At 36.5% G+C, this 25,260-nt stretch overlaps 1 protein-coding gene and 1 pseudogene across 1 annotated transcript in view; both read left to right on the top strand.

Moving 5' to 3' along the window:
- The window catches only part of LRP6 (LDL receptor related protein 6), a 125,786-nt gene extending 103,306 nt beyond the window's left edge, over nt 1–22,480 (top strand). Inside the window, exons 14-23 of the mRNA XM_019744743.3 lie at nt 57–268; nt 1,236–1,426; nt 3,865–4,074; nt 6,057–6,182; nt 10,561–10,797; nt 11,465–11,575; nt 16,388–16,618; nt 18,301–18,437; nt 19,111–19,208; nt 21,684–22,480. Of these exons, the coding sequence (XP_019600302.1) occupies nt 57–268; nt 1,236–1,426; nt 3,865–4,074; nt 6,057–6,182; nt 10,561–10,797; nt 11,465–11,575; nt 16,388–16,618; nt 18,301–18,437; nt 19,111–19,208; nt 21,684–21,978 (1,848 nt within the window). The 3' untranslated portion in view covers nt 21,979–22,480. The remainder of the gene's footprint in view (nt 1–56; nt 269–1,235; nt 1,427–3,864; nt 4,075–6,056; nt 6,183–10,560; nt 10,798–11,464; nt 11,576–16,387; nt 16,619–18,300; nt 18,438–19,110; nt 19,209–21,683) is intronic.
- Nucleotides 6,642–6,792, top strand: LOC141570327 (U4 spliceosomal RNA; annotated as a pseudogene).
- Nucleotides 22,481–25,260: the final 2,780 nt, after the last annotated feature.

Here is a 25,260-nt window from a genome sequence, read left to right as displayed (position 1 = left end):
AGTGCTATCTGGTTTGGAGTCTAATTTTCTATGTGTGTGTTTTTTTCTTTCCCTAGGGCTTTACTGTGGTTGTGAGTTCAGTTCCAAATCAGAACCTAGAAATACAACCCTATGACCTCAGCATTGATATTTATAGCCGCTATATCTACTGGACTTGTGAGGCCACCAATGTCATTAATGTAACAAGATTAGATGGGAGATCAATTGGAGTGGTGCTAAAAGGCGAGCAAGACAGACCTCGAGCCATCGTGGTAAACCCAGAGAAAGGGTATGTTACTAACGTGACATTCAGATGTCTTGGCCTCTGAGACCCTCATCAGCCTTCCTTTTCAGCCCTTAGTTATTTACCTTTAAGTGTTCTGTGCTCCAGGGAAAAACAGTATTCTCCATCCACCTGCCACTGCATTTTCTTATATCTTTGCTTTCTCCGCTTTCACTGCCTAGAATTTCCTTTCTTAGTCACTATTGCTTTAGTTCTAATTTTCTACCCACGCCGCCAGGACCATTTGAACTGTGACATCCTCCATGAAGTTTTCCTTGATCTACGCCACCCGCAGCCAGCTGTGGCTTTCCCCTGTGCCGTACACCCACAGCTCTCTGTCAGTGCCTCTCTAGTCAGACCTCGTCCTTTCTAGTTGACCTTATACTTAATTGTTTCTCAGGCTTATATTTCCTGCTAAACTTTAGGTCCCTTTATGACACGAACTAATATGTCTTCTTTTATTTAATACAGAGCTTTGCATTTAATAAATAGTACTTAATTGCATATGAATGAGTGATAAGGAATTCAGCAAGGAAAGTAGCTTGCTTCAAAGGAGTTACAGGAAAGAGATGAACTCTAGAAGTTAAACACAAGAAATGATTCGTATATGACTGTTTAGTTATGAAATGGATAATTAGAGAAGGAATTTAAAATTTTGTGTCCCGGTCTCTGGTTGCTGCTCTTTTATTTATTTTACTGGAGTATTTCAAAAGCATAGGTCTGCCTTTATCTAGAACTTCGTTTTATTAACGCATGAAAGTTAGCTCCCTCAGAAATTCTGTGTATCTTTTGTTACTATTACTGAAAGTAACAAAAAAGTACCTCATGGCTTTTTAGAAAATATATTCTAAATAAATATTTACATGTAAGATTTTATGTTATTCTACCTCCTTTTGTTTTAACCAACAAGAATATTCTCATATTGTATGGTTTCTTATGTTGGTAAACTTACTGTTTCCTCCATTCTCTTCAGGTATATGTATTTTACCAATCTTCAGGAAAGATCTCCCAAAATTGAACGGGCTGCTTTGGATGGAACAGAACGAGAGGTCCTCTTTTTCAGTGGCTTGAGTAAACCCGTTGCGTTAGCGCTTGATAGCAGATTGGGCAAACTCTTCTGGGCTGATTCAGATCTCCGGCGCATTGAAAGCAGTGATCTCTCAGGTACCCAAGAAATGTGTTCCCTGATTTTGATTGGAGTTATTGAGATGATTCATCAGTTGCATTTGTATTTTTCTTCCATTGTATTATTTTTTGTGCATATTTCTGTAGTTTTATTCACTGGAAGTAATCAGCATCAAGTTGGTTGGGAAGCATTTTTTTCTTCAATTCTCAATATCATTGCTCCCTCTATTATCTAATAACTTGCCAATTTTCTTCATTTGGGCTCTGTAAATAAGATAGTCCTGATGTAATTCTTCTCCTTTTCTAATTCTTCTGCTCTAGTTTTTGTTCTCCTCACCTCTGGTCTGAATTCTAACCTATGATAGTCTCTTCCCTGTTGATTGCCCACCCCACCCCTCTGAAAGTTCACACGCTCTTTCTAGTTTAATTTTCTGAAGCATGTTTTCTAATCACGTCACTACTGTACTTAAAAAAAATCTTCAGGGTAGTTTCATAACCTGAAGAAAAAAAGTCTAGTTGTACACTTACGTTGGTATTTGCCTTTCACAAACGCATCGTATAACTCACATGATCTTAATGTTTCTGGTGTTTTAACCAAATCAAATCATTTGTTGGTCTTCAGATGTAGTTTTACTTTCTCATTTCTCTGCAGTCCTCTGTCTGCAGTCATAGCTACTTCCTCTCCCCACGGTATCTAATGTCCAAATACTCTGTGCGGCCTCACTCTAGTGATCATGAAAATGAAATTAAAATAGTACACTGTTTGTGTCCATCAGAGTGGAAAAAATATGTTAAAGTCAATTATATCCAACACGGCCAAAATGGTAGAAAATGGCATGTGCTCATGCACTTTGGTAGAAGTGGACATTGGTAGAACTTTTTTGGAGGGCAATTTGCCAGTCAATTTCCCTGTTAGGTAGCTGTCTTTCAGAAATGTTGTCCCAATTGTACAAGGACATTTGCTTAGCATTATTTGTAATAGTCTATTACAGAGAAATACATTCTACTACATCAGTGTATGAAATACTGCAGTCATTCAAACAAATGAGGTAGATCTGCGTGCAGTGACATAGAAGGATGATTTTTAAAAATTAAGTTGTTTATTAAGATCTAGTTTTGTTTAAAATTTAATACTATACAGTATATATTTACTGGCAAATTGCCCTCTGAAAATATTTATACTATACAGAGGGTGCCAAAACAATGTATACACATTTTAAGAAAAGAAAACTATATTAAAATTGTAATACTCAGTATATACCGATAACAAAAGATGAATACAAGTCACGTTTGACTTCTGCAGTTACAAGAGGTGCTCAAGGTGGTTCCCGTCAGCAGCTCGATACTTTGGTTACATCCAACTACTGCTCGTTGTTGGCGTCACTAACTGCAGGCATTTAGCTTTCTCTGGGCCACTGTGTTACTATCCCGTGTCTGTCCTCCAACTTTCAAATTTTGTATCGCTTTTCTGCTCTTCTGTTCTGTTTGTTTTCATGGGTTTATACCTTAATTTTTTACTATAATTTTAATAGATTTTTAGGTGAGACCATAAGTACACTTGTATTTAACCCACCATGGATTTGAATGTTGCCTTAAGCAGTGTCTTCTCACCTGGAATATCTCCCCACTTTTCTCCATTTATTAAAGCTTAGCTTTTTGCCTGTCTCTTTTCTGGAACTTTCCCTGATATTTACAACATATAAGCTAATGGTTTTTTTGATTGAACTCATCACTTAGGAACCATGAATATGTTCTATAGATATCTGAAGGACTGTTATGAGGAAGAGAAAAGGAATGAATATATTTTTTCTTTTTGAATGAGAGGGAAGCTGTGGGGGTGGGAAGTGGGGCACAGATTTCAGTGTACTGTGTAGAAGAACTTTCTTCGGTTCAACAAAATAGGTTGCTTCTTCAGAGTCTAGATGGCTGTGTTTGGAGTGTTGTAGAGAGAATTCTTACTTTGAGGTGAGGCTTGCGCCAGGTAACTTTTGAGTCAGTCATTTTTCCTGTGTTCTGTGTGGCCAGGTGGGGTTGTTCTTCACAGATGCCTCAGGTGTGCTTGGTGAGTGGGGGAGGCCCAAGCTCAGAGCTCTGGGCTCACCACCACTGTGTCATCCAGAGAAGTACGATTTTGGTCTGTTTTATATGTTAGAGCTTTTCATAAAATTTAATTTGAAAAATGGACTTTGCTTTAAAAAGAAATTTGAAAACAGCTCTAAGTTCTTTTCTACATTTCTATGAACTAGAATATTTACTGTGTATAGGGCACTTATTTGCTCCTGATTGTACTTGAATACCTAGTCTGTTACCAGTTTTCTGAAATGTTATGTACCTTCTGAGAATGATTTTAAAGTTTTGTGATAGAGAGCTTATATTTTCCTTTTCAGTACTTTTAGACTTGAACTGATACTCAGTAGTCGGTGAAGGTATGACTTGACCCCCATGAATGATTTCTGTTGAATGTTCTCCTTTCCAAGGTGCTAACCGGATAGTATTAGAAGACTCCAACATCTTGCAGCCTGTGGGACTGACTGTGTTTGAAAATTGGCTATATTGGATTGATAAGCAGCAGCAAATGATTGAAAAAATTGACATGACGGGTCGAGAGGGTAGAACCAAAGTCCAGGCTCGAATTGCCCAGCTTAGTGACATTCATGCAGTGAAGGAGCTGAACCTTCAGGAATATAGTAAGTGCTGATGCAGTGCTGCCAGCTGCAGGATTCGTGTGTGTGGTCGAAGTTAAGATAAAATTGAGATGTTCTTTTGTGTCTTACCTCTTTATCTTCAAGATTTTCATGTACTTTTGGTTTTGCCATTTTTTTTAACTTTTCATGTTTTTAAAGCCTTATGTTAAACTCACCTGGTAGCTTTTTCAAATTAAACATCATTTCCCCCTAAAACAGGAGTGGGGGAAAGGAATGATCTTGCTCATTTTCAAAAATTTCCCCAGGTACAAAAGAGGCTCTGCTTCTCGTGCCTTCTGTTTCTCTTCTTCAGCCCCTTGAAGAATACTGGTATAAAGCATATATTTCTTTTATTCCCTGCACACCCCATTGTTGGAACAAAGGCAAACATTATATTTATATAATGCTGAATATAGTTATGGGATAACTTCATTTTTTAGCAAAAGCAAAACAAACTGAAAGTTAGTGTGTAAACTTAGAGAAGATGGTGCTTAGTTAAGTGCATGGTTTTTGTTTTCCCCCTCTTGGATAAATTTTTTAATTCTCAGCTTAGAAAAGTAGCCATAAATATTCTTTTTATCTTATTAATGACCAATCATCTTAGACTAGTTTTTGTTAATATGTGTCTGTAATCAAAAGTACCCTCTTAGCAGTCACTGCTGTAGGCCTCAAATGATTGTACCAGGAATGCTGATGTTAATGGAGGACTAAAGAGAGAACTATTGAAAAAAAGAGAAAGGACTAGTGAAACTCCTCAACTTCTCAGCACAAGGCTTTCATAAATGTTGCTATTCGATGTTATGACATGAAACTGGTGCTGAACATTTAATAGAAATAAGGTAATAATGACGCAGTACCTAAGTTATTCAGTCAGTTGATATGTGAATATCTTATTGTAGAAAATCTCAGTGGAGGTTTTTCAGAATTTCCAGAATTTCCGGGGTTATCCTTTTTTTTTTCATAATTCAAGATTTAAACATGGTCTGTGTTTGGAAAAACATTTTTTCAAATTTCTAATATTAAAGAGAATGAAATATTTGTTTATTAAAAGTACCGTGGAATTAAATGGTTGAGAAACACTGCTGTGTAGTTCGTGTATCCTAACATGATGACTGATGTCTGTTTTGGGACAGCTATGTAGTGTAACACAGTTGCTCATTTGTAGACAGCTAACCCCCAATGTCATCAACACACACTGACTTTGTAAGAAGAGATTCAGATAATAAATGGACAGCTACATCAGATGTGGGGATTCTGTGATGACAAATATCAAGTTGTTTTTAACACAAGCTAAGTAGAAAATTCAAAGCAATGGCTTCATTGAATACAACTTGTGAGAGACTTTGAAAAGTTGCTTGAGAGTATGTTTATTTAATTTAACCCAAATGTAAAGAAATTAAACGTGTAACATTGCACATTATTTTTTGCACTTGACCAAGCAAATAATTTTGATCATTTCTGAATAGTTGAGTTCCAAGTGAACTGAAGGTTTTTCTTCTAAGAACTCTAATTTTCAGTTAATTCCTCATTAAAATATACTTTTTGAGTAAAATCATTTTATCTTTCGGAAAGGAAGAATTTCTGAGTTAAAATCTATAGTTTAGAAAAGTTTTTATATATTAAATAGAATAATATCCAGGTCTCAGCATTCTCCCTATGAGCTTTTTAGTTTCAATAATCAGCTTATTCACCAAAATTAACATGAGCTGCACCATTACCTTGCTGAAAATACTTTAAAGTATTTTATGCATAAATATGTACAGACAATATTTTATGTTTTTAAATCATTGTCCTCATTTTCTTGTAGATTGTGTAGGGATGGAGTGAGGAATTATATTGTGTGGAAATAAAATCCAAAGTGATTTTACATTTGTTTTTTTTTGTAATTCATAAATGATTGATTTTTGACTGGGCTCTTGTCTCTCCCTCCATTCCTCCCTTCTTCCTTCCTTTTTCTTTATTGTTTTGTTGTTTTTTTTTTATAGGGCAGCACCCTTGTGCTCAAGATAATGGTGGCTGTTCACATATTTGTCTCGTAAAAGGAGATGGTACTACAAGATGCTCTTGCCCCATGCACTTGGTTCTGCTTCAAGATGAGCTGTCATGTGGAGGTAAATATGTTATCATTTTCTTGTGTAGGTCTAAATGCCAATTGCCATGTTCCATGTTCCATAACTTAGTCTAGCAATGTATGATTTGACAGTGAAATTGCTCTTTCTCCTAACTTGGTTGGTCACTTGTATTCCATTCATCTGCACTGTACTGGCTTTCGGGTTATACTAAGAGTGACTCCATCATGACCTAACCCTGGGACTCAGACAACAGTGCCCTGTTAGGGGAAACTCATCCTGTAAATGAGTGTATTTCCTAATAATAGTAGCTTTTTCTACTCCAGAGGGTAACAAGATGAATGAATTCTACCTCCTGTAATCTCCATCCACTGAATTCTAGATTCTGTTCAGTTTAAGTATCATTGTTGGAAATGTATCCAGTCAAAAGAATATTATTTTGTTGAAATCATCAGCAGTTCCCTGTTTTTCTTATTTATCTGTCTTATTTAAAATATTCCTAGCTTTGCGCAGTGGCAGTATCATAGCCAATGAGGTTTATCCGAGGTGCGATTATTACTAATTAAAATATTCCTAAGTAGCAATAATGTTGTAGTGGAATTGGGTCAGTCGCTCATGAGATCAACAAATTGATGCATTCCTTTGTAAAAAGCATAGCATGGTAACATCACACACCACAATAATACTCATTCCTTTAATTCAGAAATCCTCTTTTTGGGGATAATTCTAAGTTAATTCATCTGAAGGAGAAAGACTTCTATACAGTGTCAGAAATTTAAAAACAATCTAATTTCTAATGATAGGAAAATTGTTAAGTAACTGAATCTATACAGCTAATAAACATTATGATCATAAGCTGATGTAAAAATGTAGCCAAACTTTGGCTCAAGTGAAAAAATTATTAAAATTTTCGACTGTGATAACTACATAAAATACATATTTCTGGAAACGAAGATTGAAAGGGCTTATACACTCAAAATATAAAAATCATTGAGAAGGTGATATTATAAGAATGTTTTATTCTGCTAAGTTTCTTAAGTTTTTAAAAAAATAAATAGCATGTTGAGTAGCAGCTGTGAGGCACTCTGCTTGGACTGCAAGAAATTGGAAGATCTTTGAGACAGAGCATACAGTTTAGTTGGGGAGATCAGATACATGCACAGTAAAAGTTAAGCTCTGTTACTTGGAGTGTCTCCCCCAAAATAGCAAATGTTGCACAACAGTGTGAACGTACTTAATGCCACTGAACTGTACCCTTTAACATGGTTTAAATGGTAAACTTTTTAACGTATGTTTTACCACAATAAAAAAAAAACACAAGTGTTTTCACATCAGGATGCTAAAATGTTAATTCTAATATGGCAACTGTTAGAGAATTTACCTTTATGTAGTGATAACATAATAAAACTGAATCAAGGATATCATTGGACCATTTAGAAGTCTAATAAAAGACCTTTGATTTTTTTCTTTACAGTTAGTGATTATTTTTAGTGTATGTATTACATGAATAGTGTGTTTTAACTAACATATACAACTGTGTCACCAGAACCCAAACAAGACATACACTGTTGTCATTAAGAAAAGTACCCTCATGTCCATTAACAGCCAATTCTCTTCTTCCAGAAGTAACCACTGTTCTGATTTTTATCTCCATGGTTTAGCTTTGCCTGTTCTTGAACTTTATATAAGGAATCATGACATATGTGCTTTTTAAATGTCTGAGTTCTGTTGCTTAATATAGTATTCTTGAGATTCAGCTGTACAGTGGACTGTATCGGTAGTTTTTTCTTTTTATCGCTGAGTTGTGTTTCTTTGTATAAATATACCACAATTTACTATTATCCTGTTGAGGGACATTTGAGTAGTTTTCAATTTTTTGTTATCAAAAATAAAACTGCAGTGAATGTTAGTGTACAAGATTTTTTTATTTTATTTTACTGTGGAGATAAATAATATACAAAATTTAAATTCCTGTGCCTGACTTCCAAGACATGTTTTCCTTTGAGCCGCTTACCTGTCCATTTCATTTTGTATTTCTTCCCAACCTGCGCACTTTTTATTTGGCTGTTTAGAGTTTGATGATCACTATGGCATATCAGAACATTTTGTTTTGCTGCTGTGGATTTACTTGTGGTATTTCAGGATGTATTTCTCTCCTTGCATGCCCATCCTAAATCTTACTCATTTTTCAAAGTGCAGCTAGTCTCATGATCTGTGAAACCCTCACTAACTGTTATTGTTCTCCACTTCTCTGAATCGTAGCTTTTGTTACCACAGTTTGTATAACATGCAGTTCAGAGTAATGTAATTATTTGTTTTATATTTGTTAGTCTCTTCCTATCCCCAACCAAATTAAAGCTCTTTAATGACATGGACCATATTTTATCTATTTTTGTTCTCCACATAATCTAGTAGTATAGGGCTGAATACACAATAGGCTGAAATTCCCTCCGTAAATAACCCTCAAGTTCCCCATGTAAAATATTCACCTGTAATCTGCAGTATTCTGTTTTAAAGATAAGAGGTTTTCTAACCCATAGTCATATAATAAAGTTGTTGTATTCTCTTGAGAATTTACTAACATAAGTTTTTAAAAGAAGTCAGTGAGCCCGTGATATTGTAATGAAGGCAATAGGTTAAAAGTAAGGAGACTGCCCTTCTAGTCTTTTTTTGTAAATCATCCCTTATGCTCTATGACTTTGGGCATTCACTGAGACTCTCTGAGCCTCAGTTTTCTCATTTGCTAAACAAAGCAATGGCAGTTCTCAAGCTCATCTTTTGTTTGCTTAAGTTATATTTATATTTATTACAGTAGAATTGAAACTAAGAACTTTAAAAATATTTATTGAAAATAACAATAACAGATTCTTACAGGTTTCCAAGTAAAATCTGTGAAGAAAATTTTTAACTATGTTTTCCAAAGCAAAAGCATTTTAATGAGAAATGTTTGTAAATCTCTTTAATGTTGGGCTGAATTTTCATTTTTACTTCTGCATTCAATCTGTTGTAATAAGTAGTTTTGGTTGGAATATATAAAGAAATTTGACCTCATATAGATGTAGTTGGAAAACAGAGGACTGTAATAATAGCCTTTTCAAATAATTACGGATATTTATCTTGAATTCTATACCAGATCTTGACAAGTGACAGTTTTCTGTAGGTTTAGTTGCAGTGTGGAATTTGAAGCTCTTATCAGTTAACTTTTTGTAGTCTTTTGTATTAAAATCTATTTATCTATTTTGTGCTCTGAATGGCTGTTTCACCCATGCATGATTTTGTGACCCTGTACCTTGATCATTTGGAAATGCTAGAATTTCATTCAGAAATTCCCAGATTATAAGATGTTGATGCATTTCATTATACAACGTCTAAAGTTCATGTTAATTTCACCACTAATCTCATCAGAAAAAGGTCTCTGAGTACTAGGAATCTGTCAAGTTTACAATGTTGCGTACAGGTTTTCCAAAAGTATGATTCCTGATTGAAAGCTCCAGTGTTGTAATTTGCCACAGAAGTACAATGTTATGATTTGCCATAGTTTTCCTTGAAATAACAGGCTCACTGGTTCATTTTTAAAAAACTTACTGCCAAATACCCAAGTGTAAATAACCATCGTTTATCTCAGTTCTTTTAGATAAAAATGGTGTTCCATTTTGGGCTGAGTTTACAACTCGAAGTACTTTCCTTGAGGAACCATCACACTTAGATTTGCAACATGAGCTGTATAGTACATACTTCCCGTTTTATCAAACAGAGCATTGAAGATATGTGCACTCAGAGAGTTGATTTTTATATAATTAAAAGTTTTACTAATTTATTAAGAACATTCTTAAATAAATCCCTTTTATTTTCCTGTGTGTGGCTCTGCAGAATACAATAGCTAATATTAGAGTACAGTTTGGTGCCTTTGCCTTGAGGCTGCTAAAGTGCTAAGAGTATTACCCATCATTCCTTTTGTAGCATCAGTGCAAATGTAGTGAGAAAGGCAAGTGATGTATTAGTATAGTTATAAAACAGTTTTAACACTGTGACTCGGGTTCGTGGACCACTCTTTGAGAACTTCAGAGCTAGAAAACTTGTGAATTCTAGGTTAACTTTAAATTATTTGGAGGTTGATGCATATAGTGATTATTTCTAGGTTATGTATGAGATTATAATGGATTGGAAATATAGTAATCCTACTTGAATTACAATATATAAGAAAAATATTGCCTTACGGTTTTACAAATTAGTGAGTCTAAATGAAGTAGTGTAAAAATTGTATTTCTCCTCTGATTAGACTAGATGGATTACAAATTTTATCTATTTATAAAGTGTTTTGTATATTTTGATTATTAACTAAGCTTCATTCAGGTTTGTTTGTACCTCTCTGTGACAATTCTTTTGTTTTTGTCATTCCCCTGTCCCTTGTTCTTTACAGAACCCCCCACATGTTCTCCTCAGCAGTTTACTTGTTTCACGGGAGAAATTGACTGTATCCCTGTGGCTTGGCGCTGCGATGGATTCACTGAATGTGAAGACCACAGTGATGAGCTCAATTGCCCTGTGTGCTCAGAGTCCCAGTTCCAGTGTGCCAGTGGGCAGTGTATTGATGGTGCCCTCCGATGCAATGGAGATGCAAACTGCCAGGATAAATCAGATGAGAAGAACTGTGAAGGTATCCAGAATTCCTGGGATCTGGTTATGTAGTTCTTTTTCCATTAAGTTGTTTGAAATTCAGAGTGTTGCTTTGGCTCAGTGGTAGATTTAGGGTTTTCAAGTACATTTGAGTTTATTATGTTTAAACATAGTAAGTAACATATTCCAAATTACCATTTTAACTCACTTAAGCGTAAGGTTTATACACAGTAAGAAACTTAGCAAATTGAGAAATGAGGCCAAAAAATTAGACTAGACCTTCAGTATGTAAAAATAGCCCTTGTTTCCAAGGAATTCTGAATTAGTGAATTTATGTATTAGAATGTAATTTCATATTTTCCTCTTTCTTCCACTGGCCTTTAACACGGTAAAACAAAAAACAAAACAAAACAAAACAAATCAGTAAATTCTCTGGAATTCTTTAGCACCTAGAAATGCATGTAGAATTCTTTAATTCTTAACAGAATGATTAGTGAAAGATGAAATTTAACATAAGGAAGAAAATAGGAAATTTCCTGTTGGATTCCTTTTTCCATTATTTTCTTTCTACCAATGGAATTCCCCAGAGAATAATTTTTAAGTTACATCTAAAACTCTAATTTGTTTTTCATTTGCACCCAGAAAGTACTTTTGACTCTTGCCAGAGTATTCTACAAATAAGAAAACTATTTGCATTGTTTCCCCAGTGCTTTGTTTAATTGATCAGTTCCGCTGTGCCAATGGTCAGTGCATTGGAAAACATAAGAAATGTGACCATAATGTGGATTGCAGTGACAAATCAGATGAGCTGGATTGTTGTAAGTAGGACTAAAACCTTGTATATTACTCTTAAGGGAGAATTTTTAAAATATGTTTTCCTTTTCTTTGTGTGTGAGAGATTCACTTACAATCAGTATTTCCTTATTAAGAAACAAATATTAATGTTAAGCTAGTTATTTGTACAAGGGATTTATTTCTATGTTTTGCTTTTAATAATTCCTTAAAGATAGCAATTTTCTTAGGCACAGAAATCTTCACAGAAACATTTAGTAAAGCATCAGAAAAGAATATGTATTATTTTACCACAACTAAAGAAATTCTCCAACAATTTACAGGCATACCTCAGACATACTGTGGGTTTGGTTCCAGACCACGGCAATAAAGCGAATATTGCAGTAAAGCGAGTCACATGAATTATTTGGTTTCCCAGTGCATATAAAAGTCATGTTCACACTATACTACAGTCTGCTAAGTGTGAATACCATTATGTCTAAAAAAAAACAATGTACATACCTTAATAAAAAATACTTTATAGCTAAAAAATGTTAATCATCATCTGAGTGTGTTGGAAAAATGGCACTGATAGATAGACTTGCTTAACATAGGGTTGCCACAGACCTTCAATTTGTGAAAAACACAAAATCTGTGGAGTACAGTAAAGTGAAACACACTGAGATGAGGTATGCCTGTAGATATGTGTTAATCAGTCAAAGGTCTCAACTTCAGAGTTTCTGAACATTAGTTCATGTTTAAGGTCTAATATTTATTTCTTGACATGTTTCTATGTTTCTACCAGTCTCAGTAATTTTCAGAGATTTTTTAAATGTAGCCTAAGGATACTTGAGCCAACAGGTACCCCTGGGCCTAGAAACTCTAGGCTGAAAAGCCTATAGTTTCTTCAAGGTTCGTAACTATTGACCAGTGCCCTGACATAAAATACATCCCAAATTGATAAACTTAGTTTTGAATGGAATTAAGCATACGCCAGGTCTACCTGTCAAACTGGTTTAATGGAATTTAGATAGAACTCATTTAAAAACTCTTCAATTTTAATAAAGACTTTAAACTGGTAATTTTACAGATTCAAATGGGATTCTCACGACGGCTTTTAGAATCTATTAATTTATTCATTAAGCGTTTACTGAATATCTGCTATGTGCTGAAGATACATGATGACTGTACCAAGTTTCTCAAAGTCCTCCATGGTTGAAGTAGTAGTAAGATTAAGGATTTTAAAGCCAAGCAGAGGTGGATTTGAATTCCAGCTCCACCTCTTACCAGCAAATTATTTGTTCTTGATAAACCTTAGTTTCTTTATCTTTAAAATAAAGATAATGTTTAATCTAGTGGTTGTGAGAAAATTAAATGATTTAATGTATATAAAACATACAGCCTGACTCATAGGAGGTACTTATTGATAAAGGCGTGTGAGAACTGATAGCAAATGTGTATAATAGAGAGAGATCTGTACAAGTGGTAGCACACAAAGGAAGATGAAGCTCATCAAGGAAGACTTCTTAGAAAAATGGTGCTTAAGGCTGGGAGTTGATCCTCAGGATGCTCACAGACCCTGGGGTCACCCTTGTGCTCCCTGCTCCAGGCCGTGTGGAGACCCAGCCAGAGCCCAGCCTGCCTGTTGCAACCCCAGAGGTTGGGCAGAAACACCCTGGGCTCCTGGAGCAACACATGGCTGAGTCCCGAGCTGGGGAGGCCTGAGCTCCCCATTTTGGAGCCTGGCTGCTTCTCGGTGCTTTGGACAGAAGTGATATGTCATCCCTTGATATGCAAGGTCCATATCTAAAAGGGCCATGAAACCCACCAAATAAAGCTGCCTGGCTTCTGGGTGGGGGAAGATTGGGTGTTGATCAATTAGCGTTAATTATGCAGATAACTGAAGAGATTGCATTCCAGGCAGAGGGGTACCCTGTTCAAAAACAGAATGAAACCAGCACCTTGGGGGAAACTACATGTAAATGGGCTGCCAAAATATATGCTATGTCTTAAGGGGTGTCAGCAAGAGATAACATAAAGATAAGATCATGGAAGACCTTGATTTTCTTCTAAAGAGCCTGACAGTACCCCAGCGGAATGGAGAGTCATTGAAAAACAAGCAAAGGACTGGCATGGCTGCATAATTGTGAAAGCTGTAAAGCCACTGGATTGGAGGTGATACGATTATAGGCAGGGAATCCTGTTAGATTAGTTGCTTTCAACTTTTTGACCACGTCAAGAGGAATACAAAGACGTGGTTGCACACATAAAGAAACACATATGAGTATGTCGTACAACAGTATTTATCTATAGTATTATGTAGGATGCATTTTGAAGTTTTCTGTTTTAAAATGCTGGTAGCAGCCCACTAAGTTTTCACCATTCGGCGACTTGCAGTTTGTAATTTAAAAATGCTCAGGAGACTGTTGTAGTTCAGGCAAAAGATGATGATCTGAATCAAGAGGAGCAGTGGTGCTGGGAAGGAGGAGATAGATTTCAGAGTTACGTCAGAAATAGAATAAAATCGGTCTGGTAACCACTTAGGTATAGTGGATAAGTTTAAGTTGACACAGAAATACCTCATGGAGTGACTGGAGTCATTAACTAGAATATATGGCAGGGACTGAAAACTGAAATACCATTCCATGTCTTGGCTGCAGGTATAATTAATATTTGGCTGATACAGGTTTTTTATTATATGTGTGTGTGTGTGTGTATGTGTGTGTGTGTGTGTGTGTATATATATATATATATATATATATATATACACACATATATATATATATACACATATATATATATATATATATTCCCCGCCCCAAGTCAAGTTGTTGTCCTTTCAGTGTTAGTTGTGGAGGGCGCAGCTCAGCTCCAGGTCCAGTTGCCGTTGCTAGTTGCAGGGGGCACAGCCCACCATCCCTTGCAGAAGTCGAACCGGCAACCTTGTGGTTGAGAGGACGCGCTCCAACCAACTGAGCCATCTGGGAGCTCAGCGGCAGCTCAGCTCAAGGTGCCAAGTTCAATCTTAGTTGCAGGGGGCACTGCCCACCATCCCTTGTGGGTCTCGAGGAATTGAACTGGCAACTTTGTGGTTGAGAGCCCACTGGCCTATGTGGGAATCGAACCGGCAGCCTTTGGAGTTAGGAGCCGGCCCTGATACAGGTTTTTTATTCATTTATTTTTGTTTTTAATTTAATTTAAATTCCTTTAATTTGGCATAGGCACCTCATCTATTTTTGATCTGCTTTACCCTTGGAATCTAGGAAGCTGACAGATGATGACAGTGAGTTCAGTTTAAATGGATTGCATTAAAGTCATCCATGGGATATCCCATTAAAGCTGTTCAGGAAGTCGGTGACTGTGGATCTGTAGCTCAAGAGAGAGATTTGGGCTCTTTGTTTATTACTGATAATGAAAGCTGAGGCAGTGGGTAAAATCTCCCAGGGAGAGTTAAGTAGAGGAGGAAAATAGCAGGGGGCAGACAGAGCTCTGGGAGTCAGTTAGGCAGGTAGAAGAGAATGAAACCAACAAAAGAAAACAAAGGATAATCAGAGATAGTGAAGCTAAGAGAGGGGTATCTTCGAGGATATTGATCAGACATTTTTGAGAAGAAAACAAGAGCCAGCAGTATTGACTGTCTTGAGAGGTGAAGGGTTTATTGAATATGGCAAATTGGAAAATGCTGACTCTTGCCAAACGAGTTTCAGTGCGGTGGTGAGGATAGAAGCCTGATTTTAGTGAGTTAAGATGGGACCCAGACACTAAGAATTGGAGATAATGAGTGTAAACTATTCTTTCTTGAAGCTTGGTTAGAAAGGAGTATCAAGGCCTTAAGAAGGAATGAAAAAGATAGATGGACTCACAAGGCCTAAGGAGAGTCTGTGCCTCAGAGTCCATAGATGAAACATGTACCTGGCAGCCCCTACGTATTAAGTAACTTACTGATGTAATTTTCTCTCATTCCTTTCATTTAATCTGCCCGAGTGTGAGTTGAGCTATGTGGATGAGAGATTTGAGGTAAGATGAAGAGGAAGCAAGAAGATTTTTAAGGATCTGCAATTATGAGATACAGTCTGACTACTCAGAATGGAAGAATTTTTCTTCTAAATAAAGAGTAATGCTCTAAATTTGATGAAGCCTTTTGCTCTTTCCCTCTGCCTCTAATATTGCTGCCCTCTGCTTCTAAAGCCTCAGATAGCTCAGGGATCCCGGGAAGGTAGATGCCATGGCAGGGTCTTCCTCTAGTGCTCGCTCTTTTTCTGAGGCCTCACGCATCAGAGAACTTGTGCAGTAGATCCTTGCCCTCAGGTAGCTACACTCACTCTGGCAGCAGCGTATTGGACCTGGGAGGTAACGCTCATCTTTAGCTTCTAATTTCCTTTCACTAGGCCTAAATGTCACTTTTCAAACCTAAAATCAAGCTCAGACCTGCTTTGGACATCTTCACCATTCTAGTTACAATATTTAATGACTTTTCTAGGTTCATCCCTTCTGGCCCTAAAATTTTTTCTGAGATTCCAAAATAACCTTGTTGATTTTTATGGTACACAGAATGAAGTAGGATAGATTTTATCTGTATATGTAATCTACAACTTACATCTTTGTTTCTATCAATTTTCAGTTAGTTATACTTCCCAATGTATTGTTTAATTTCTGTCTTTTCTTATGAATAGTTTGTTTTGATTCGTAGTGCTGACATCTGTATATCCATGGGGCATGATGTGTATGTATTCATAAAAAAGAAAAATGTTCGAGTTGTCTTCATTGGCTTCACATTCTACCTGCAAGCCCTGTTTTCAATTACTATTTTGAACCTACAGTGGTTTTTCCATTACTTAACTGTACTGCATTCCATTTAGATCCAACTGAGGAGCCAGCACCACAGGCCACCAATACAGTTGGTTCAGTTATTGGAGTAATTGTCACCATTTTTGTGTCTGGAACCATATACTTCATCTGCCAGAGGATGTTGTGTCCACGTATGAAGGGAGATGGGGAAACCATGACTAATGACTATGTGGTTCACGGACCAGCTTCTGTGCCCCTTGGTTATGTGCCACATCCAAGTTCTTTGTCAGGATCTCTTCCAGGTGAGTGAAGACTGAGCCACTGAGAATCAAGTCTTGGGTCCTGGCCAGATTGCCAGTTTTCTTTAATCGAAACAAGATACTGCCCAGAGTCTGTTTCAAACTAGACTACTTTGGGTTTAAAATATTGTAAGACCCAAATGTTCTGTTTTACTTTTAGTACTTTCTCTTTACACAAGAGACCTGAGGTATGTTTTGATAGAAACTGCCAAAGAATATAAAGCATCTATCTATCTATCTATCTATCTGTCTGTCTGTCTGTCTGTCTGTCTGTCTGTCTGTCTGTCTGTCTGTCTGTCTACCTACCTACCTACCTACCTACCTACCTACCTATCTATCTATCTATCTATCTATCTATCTATCTATCTATCTACTGTGTTTTCCTGAAAATAAGACCTAACCGGAAAATAAGCCGTAGCATTTTTCAGGATGCTCGTGATATAAAATAAGCCCTAATGCGTCTTTTGGAGCAAAAATTAATAGAAGACCCCGTCTTATTTTCAGGGAAATACGGTAGGGCTAATTTTATATTATGAGCATCCTGAAAAGTCATGCTAGGGCTGATTTTCCGGTTAGGTCTTATTTTCGGGGAAACATGGTATCTATCTATCTATCTATCTATCTATCTATCTATCTATCTATCTATATGCATTTATAAATACTGCATATGTTGCGTATACTGCATTTCTGGATGCACGCTACTGAAAGTGAGTCAGCTAGTCATTTGGTGAAAAGACGCATAAACCACAAGTTCTTCAGGTTCACAACCAGACGATCTAAGTACCACTGAGCCCAGGAATTAAAGGAGGCCAAAAAGGTAGACTAGTAAGGTTCCTTTTCAGCAAAGATTTGGAAATGGCTGGGTGATAGCAAGGAGGGATGTATTATCTTATGTTTTCTCCTAACTTCAGACACTGACAGTGGGAGTAGGGTTTGTTCAGGCAGAGCCGAGTAGCCAGAACTTCTATGCTTGGGCAGACCAGATTGCTCTAGAGAAGTACAGCTTTCTTATCAATGCTTTCTCGTGTCCTTAGTGTAAAGAAGCCTTTCTTTTAATGAATGTGGAGAAGGAGGTGCCAGGCAAAAGCCCTCTGAAAATAAGGACTTATTCTGGATGTAACTAAGTAAACAGACATAATTTTTAAACTGCTAATGATTCCGTGTTGCCTTACCTATTTGCAGTTGTGGAATTTAGGAAGTCACTTGGAAAAAATAGAATTTTTTCTTTAGCACTGGTTGCAATTACGTTTGCATCTGGTAGCTGAAGAACTAATTTTCCATTCATTATATTTATGCTCTTAAAAATAGGTTTAGTTTCCTTTTTAGCAAATCTGTTGTTTACCCTGTTCCACAACCTCCACTCTTCACAGTCTTTTCTTCTTCAAATCTTCTAAGAGGTTGGAAACCTCTTCTCTTGAAGAGTGCTGCCTCCATTCTGGTGGAGAAGCGTTGTGAGCTGTTTTTGGCCATGTTCTAGGCCAGCTTTCAGTGGAAGTGTTCACTTCTAGAGAACATTCATTTCCCTTCTCCATTAAGTGTTTTCAATTATTATTAGGAAAAGTCGGCATAAATTGTTTCAAAATCAAACTCTCAGTTGATATTTGTAATCCTAGTATCGAATAAAATTATTTTATGTGTTTTTATAGTCCTTACTCATCTTCGGTATTTGTGCTCCTTCGTTTTAGGAATGTCTCGCGGTAAATCAATGATCAGCTCCCTCAGTATTATGGGGGGAAGCAGTGGACCCCCTTATGACCGAGCCCACGTCACAGGAGCATCATCAAGTAGTTCTTCAAGCACCAAAGGCACTTACTTCCCTGCAGTAAGCAGTCTGTTTTCCTGTTTCATTTTGAATGCTAAGATAGATAGGATCATAGATTTTCAACTAATTTAAATGTGGGTACTCAGTGATGATAATGTAAAAATTTTTTAGTATAGAATTTAGGCATATAAGGCTCCAAGAAGTCTTTACCATCAGCATACGAAACTTACACATCTTTCTTTAGGTCTCCTGTGTAAGGAACCAGCATATTTGAAAGCACTGGACATTAATTTCATATTTTAGGTAAAAGTAGAACTATTTAATAGTACCTCCTGGAGGCGTAGGACCTTCATTCCATGACCTCCCAAAAGAGAGAGCATGTGGTATTTCTCCTAAGTCAGTGATTTTTCTCTAAACAATTATAATTTTTAAAACTCAGAACCCAGCTGTACTGAACTTAAAACAGTGACTTATAGATGATAGATTTCCTTTTCATTACCTTGCCCTGTTCAGCCAGGATGAAACTGTGTCTTAAGAAGTGGAGAGCCACAACCCTAAAATACTATTTGAGGTCAGTTCTTTGGAAAGGCAGTCTCGTGCTAGTAGTGTAATGGAAAGGAATAGGAACAGAGATGAAGTTGAAAGAAAGCCTAATAGTCCGAAAGAAAGTCTAATAGTCTCTGTCTGGGATAGACCATTGTTATTTTAATAATTTAATTATCTTTCCTTTTAGATTTTGAACCCTCCACCATCCCCAGCCACAGAGCGATCACATTACACTATGGAATTTGGTTACTCTTCAAACAGTCCTTCCACTCACAGGTCCTACAGGTAATACACATCCTCTTCTAATATAAATCGAAGTATGTATTAGAAGGATGAAGTATTCTAGTTGTGGGCTCGTTATAGCCCAAAGTGAGTAGATAATGGTCACTGAGAGAGAATTGGCATCTTGTCTTGGTAAATGCTGACATTGCCCCTTACCACAAATTTTTTCTTTCAGGACATTATACATTTTTAAAAAGAGAGTCACAAATGCTGTCGTTTAGAGTAATAGAGCCCCCAGTCCTTTGGCAGTATTCTAAGGAAAAGTTACTCACCAAAGTGGCTGATTTCAAAATAGGTTACTGCACAGGTTAGGTTTGATTGATAGTCTGAGGATGGAATATTGGGATAAGACTATGGTTCAGAGAGTTGTGAGAACCCTAAGAGCACAGGATTTGAGACAAGTTGAGAAAAGCTTAAGTTCAGCCCTTTACTTACATAGGTTATTACCATCTGAAATGAGAATTTCTCGTATAGTTGCATAGATTAGATCGCGACTCACTAAAATAAATGAAATATATTTGTAAGCCATAAGGGAAATTATTTGCTTTTGTGCTCATTTCTGAGTCTGTAGAATATATTGAGCAGGTTAAGGACCAGTGTGTTGGCCTTATCCTTCCCTTTTATTTGACAGGCCAGCAAAAAGTAAAGAGCTTGATCGTCTCAGTCTAAACACCTAGTATTTATTGGCATCCTCAAGTGCCTGTTACTTTCTAGGAAAGGTGTTTCCTAGCATTCCTGTCAAATGGCCCTGATATGTAATCTTACACATATGTAGAAATCACATAGAAACTGTGTATAGTATCTCATTCAGAATTCTCACTTCAGTTTACAGATAAGACTATTTGAGATAGGCTTGACTCTGAACTGATTTTTACATTTTATTGTAAATGTTGCTTTCCCTGCCCACAAGTTTGTTCTAAAAAGCCAAAATTGAGAGGCAGAAACCTGAAAATTGGGGGGGGAGGAAAGGCTTAAAATTTTATTTAAAAAATTTTAAATTTCTTTAATTGAATAAGACTGATTAAATTAATATAATTACATCAAACAACAATTCTTATTTAATCATTTCCCACATCTCAAACCCAGTTTATTTCTTCTGAAACTTTTTATCATTTGTTGAAATTTTTGTCTAAACTGGAACATTCTTTCCCTGTTTTTAATGAAAATGTAAGTATTGGGCCTTTTACATGTTGAGCCAATAAATTTCACCAAGGCTCAACACATGATTGGACAGAAATACTGTGATGTCATGTCAATATTGGTAGTAAAAAAAAAAAAAGCACACATGAGAAAACCTGCTTAGCGGGTTATGTAACTTTTGGTCTTTTGGCATCTGTTTCTGTTGAGTTAAATCCTAAGTGATATCTGGTGGCTGTATCCTGGGACAGTATGTGGCACAATCACTGCATATTTTATGAATTGCTACTTCAGTTTTGCACTTGCCCCTCTCTTACAGTTACTTTGGAGAGAAAGCATATAAATAAGATTAACTTGACCATGTTTAGAATATAAATGGTATAAGAAGTTGCAGGTAGAAGTAGAAATGATAGAAAAACCAGCACTTTAAGTCAGCTCTTACTTTCACTAGTATGATCCCCTCTTTCCAATGCTTTTTTTCTTTACTTAGCCATGCTACAAACTTGATTAACAGCTATAGATTACTTGAAAAGGTAAATAAGCAAGCATAAGAAATAAATTAGGTCTCTGAAGTACGTATTAGAAAATTGACTGGCCCTATGTGGATATTTAGAATTTATCATTTTGACATTCAGTTAAAGCCACCCTATGACAATATGCTTTCTACACAGCGGGTATCAAAGCGCCTTCTCCCAGTGCCAAGCGTGCTGATAGTAAGTAACAGCAATGGGATAGATATGCCCCTAGGCTGTCTGCAATATTCAGCCTGCCTTGCACATACAGTATTTGAGTTTTAAAGAGAGAATGAAGTCTTCATACATCATTAAATTATTCATCGGGTAAATTATAGAGCAGTGAAAGAATTTTGACGGAATGCTAACATGTTTGAATAGTGTAAAACATGTAAAGACCCATATTTCTCACAGACTGTGAAGTGGCAGAAATTGGTGAGGTCCACAACACAGACTAAATGCTAAATGTGTAACTGAGAGATTTTCCAAAGACCATGAAGTACAACTATAAATGGTTCTTTTTTATTCCGTGATACAATTGAACTTAAAGGTACAAGAGCATATCCAGCATCTAGATTGAGTTTTGCTCTGCATTCCCATCCTATCCATTTTTAATTGCCTCTGATCACATTTTATTTGCAAATACAAAATAACACGCTATCTTCCTCTTTCAGTCCGCCGTTGAAAATTGCCTGTGTGTGCAAATTTAAATTGTAGTCGTGTATTATCTTCAAAGTGAAGTTTACATCTAATACCTCTCTGTTCTGGTAGGGAAACCCACTTTTTTATAAAACTAACTCTGCTTCTCTTGATCTTCTCCTGGTACCAGCTACAGGCCGTACAGTTACCGGCACTTTGCACCCCCCACCACGCCCTGCAGCACAGATGTTTGTGACAGTGACTATGCTCCCAGCCGGAGAATGACCTCAGTGGCAACAGCCAAGGGCTACACGAGTGACTTGAACTATGACTCAGAGCCTGTGCCCCCGCCTCCCACACCCCGAAGCCAATACTTGTCAGCAGAAGAGAACTATGAAAGCTGCCCACCTTCTCCATACACAGAGAGGAGCTACTCTCATCACCTCTACCCACCTCCACCCTCTCCCTGTACAGACTCCTCCTGAGGAGGGGCCCTCCTCCTCTGACTGCCTCCAACGCAAAAGTGTACATACAAATTTGGTTGAGATCTGGAGGGGGGGAGGGAGATACTAGAGAAGGATGAGGCAGACCATGTACAGTTAAAAATTATAAATGGGGTAGGGAATACTGGAGATATTTGTACAGAAGAAAAGGATATTTATATATTTTCTTAAAACAGCAAATTTGCTGCTTGTGCCATAAAAATTTGTATAAAAATAAATTTGTACTAAAAGTTTTATTTTTGCAAACTAAATACACAGAGCATGCCTTAAACCCGGTGAAGTGACTGAGTAGAAAGGAAACAGGAATAATAAAGGCATCACTGACCAGGAATGTCGGCTTTATTGATACCAAAAAAAAAAGAAAAAAAGAAAAAAAAAAAAAGAAAAAATTAAGTCCATCTCAGAGCAGCAAACCATAGATACTTGGAAGTAGCCAAATAGCCTTCATGTTGACTAACATTTGAGGGCCAACAAGTTTAAGAAATCATGAAAGAAGAAAAATGGGATTATTACTATGGACAAAGGGCTTTGTTTTCTCTAGGAATCCAACAAGTCTAATGAAAATATTTATAAAAATCCATTCTGGGTGTTGCTGTTGTAGGAAAGATCAGCTGTCTGGTAAGATGCTGTGAGGCTATTTGTGTGTGCAAGTCTTCTGTCCCTACCTTAGAACTCACATTCTTCCAAAAATTAATTTTTTCTCTAGGTGTTTTCACCTTGCTTCCTCCCCAGCAGCTTTGTAGGCCATTTTGCCAAGATACCGTGATTTACTGAAAGCTTTTTATCTGAGGATTGATTAAATGGAATTTTCTAAATTAAGGTTTCATTTTAATATTTATACTAGCTCCATTCCCCTGTAGGCTTAGCTCGTCAATTTGACTGCTGTTCTTGCATAATGATCAAAGGTTAGACATATTATTGCTCCTCTTCTAAAATTGTTTTAATGCTCATTAAAATGTCTTTTTACAACACATATAAGAGTAACAAATTTAACCATTATGTTTTTGTTGTAAATTAATCTTATATCCTTGCAGTACTTTCAGCATATAATATCACAATATGAAATCATTTTTATATATATTTTTCCTAGTAAAACATTTAAATATGTTCCGGTTAGAGACAATCTATTTAAAAAGAATTTTTTTGTTATCATTAGATTTTCCCTTTATTAACTGTTTGTGACATTTTCATGTTCTTTAGGCCAATTTTTTCTCAGAATGATGTCTACATACATACCTCTTCTAATGTGTGACATGAGTTGAATATCTTTCTGTTACCTAATGTGAATGTTAGATTTTTTTCAAATTACCTACAAATTATTCTTATAATCACCTCATATATTTTTGTGTGTGTTCTCTCTTATCCCATTATGGATTAAGATGATATAACAAATTTAAAATGTGGATTAAATGAGAAGGCAAACTGTTAACTTCTCAGCTGTCAGAACTCGGGTGGAGGGGAATAATGGAGGGTTCGTATGTAATCCTGACCTACCGGGTTCTGGGGCTGCTCCATCTTCAGCTGTTAGGGCTGACCTGTGGAATGATTCTAGCACTGCTCTGCCACCTTGCCAGAAGTTAGTTTTCTGCTTTTTACATATTTCCAGCATTTCTCTGCTAAAATTGAATGTGTTTTTAAACTAATGTGTTTTTTTTGTTTTTTTTACTTTAACAGATGTTAGGCAGTTAGTTATTGAATGATGTTTTTAAAATTCTGCCTTGCTGAGGCCTCTCTGGATTTCAGAGAAAACGATGGAAAAAAGGATTCAGAATATCGGCAGGGTGAAGTAACTCTTTAAGCAATTAAAAAATGCCTAAGTAAGCTTTCTAAAGAGAAAACAATGTGGTTTCAGAATAATGCTTAGATTGTTGGGGATACCTTATAAGAATCAGGTGCACTTGATTTTGCATGTAAATAAATGGTAATCCATCAGTGTCTTGCATTTCAGTCAGACAAGCATTAACTCTTCCTGTTGATGGAGTAAAGTGCTCCCAGCCGAACAGAATGGACACTTAAGTTGCATTCTGTGATACACAGGGGCACTTGATGTTTAAATGAAGATGGAAAGGTTAGCAATAACTGGGTATCAATTAGAATTTGAGAATTCTATATGTTTACATTTTTAAATGTGCATCTTTATCTGGTGGGCTTCCCATGTGGAAACTTGCACTATAATGAACTAAGAAGAATACTGCCTTGTTATATCTCAGTCCAAGTGCTTGTACTGCGATGGCAATGGTCTCTTCTTGCAAAATGCTAATTTGTGTGCCAATTTGAAATTATTTAAAGGCAGTTCAGCTTAATCTTAGAATCCTCTTTCTGGGGTTTTTGAGATGGATTCTTAATATTTTGGGGAGTACCTTTAAATGAGAGAATTGCCAAAATTCGGGAAAGAATTATTGGCCCTCCTCAGGTTACATGGACAGTTAAGCTTAAGTAAACTATCTTGATTATTAAACACAAGAGCTTTAATTGGAAAAACAGAATAAAAACTAAACATGAGTGCACAAATCGTGAAAAAGTGGAAAGGAGTTTTGAATTTGGTGTATTGCTAGATTGGTTATGCATGGGGGAAAATGAATAACATTTCATTAGATTCCTTAAATTCAAAAGTATTTATTTTGAACATATCTTAAAGTATTCCCATTTATTCATGTGATTAGAATTACCTGAGAAATGAACTTTAGCATAGCATACATTCTGTGTGCTGTGCCAAGTTACTCTGCATTGAAATGGTCTTTTATGACGCGGAACTTTTCTCCCTTTGCACTTGGCTCCTATAGAGCCCTGGTCTCCTGAACAGTGGCCCAGTGGGTTTTGCTCTGACCCTTTCATAAGTGTGACAACAACTATTCTAAAGGGATGATATGTATTTAGAAATGAAGACTTTACATCTAATATAGGAGGATAATTTGGAGGGGATTGTTTGAGCAATAAAATTTTAGGATGATTGAAGATTGCATTTGTTCATCATTTAAAAATAAAGTCAATAACTTGTATAAGTCCAATTCATTCGATAATAGGATGTAAAAAATAACCTCCATTGTGTTAGGTAGCAATTAATTTTGGGGGAAGTCTTTTTTGTTTTGCTGCAAAGGCCCATTAATGAAGAATGCTTGCAGTAGAATTAGTAGCTGAGGCTTCCCTGGCCTGTTAATGACCTGGTACCAGTAATCAGAGTAGAGACTGTTTATGTGTGGAACCAGAGAGGCTTTCCTTAAACAAGACTACTTCTCTGAGACAGATAAGCTGCTGCTGTTTTCC

Source organism: Rhinolophus sinicus, chromosome 1 (genome assembly GCF_057876585.1).
Source record: "Rhinolophus sinicus isolate RSI-liver-muscle chromosome 1, RSI-T2T, whole genome shotgun sequence".
In the NCBI taxonomy this organism is placed as follows: domain Eukaryota; kingdom Metazoa; phylum Chordata; class Mammalia; order Chiroptera; family Rhinolophidae; genus Rhinolophus; species Rhinolophus sinicus.
This window is presented reverse-complemented; position numbering and strand designations above follow the sequence as displayed.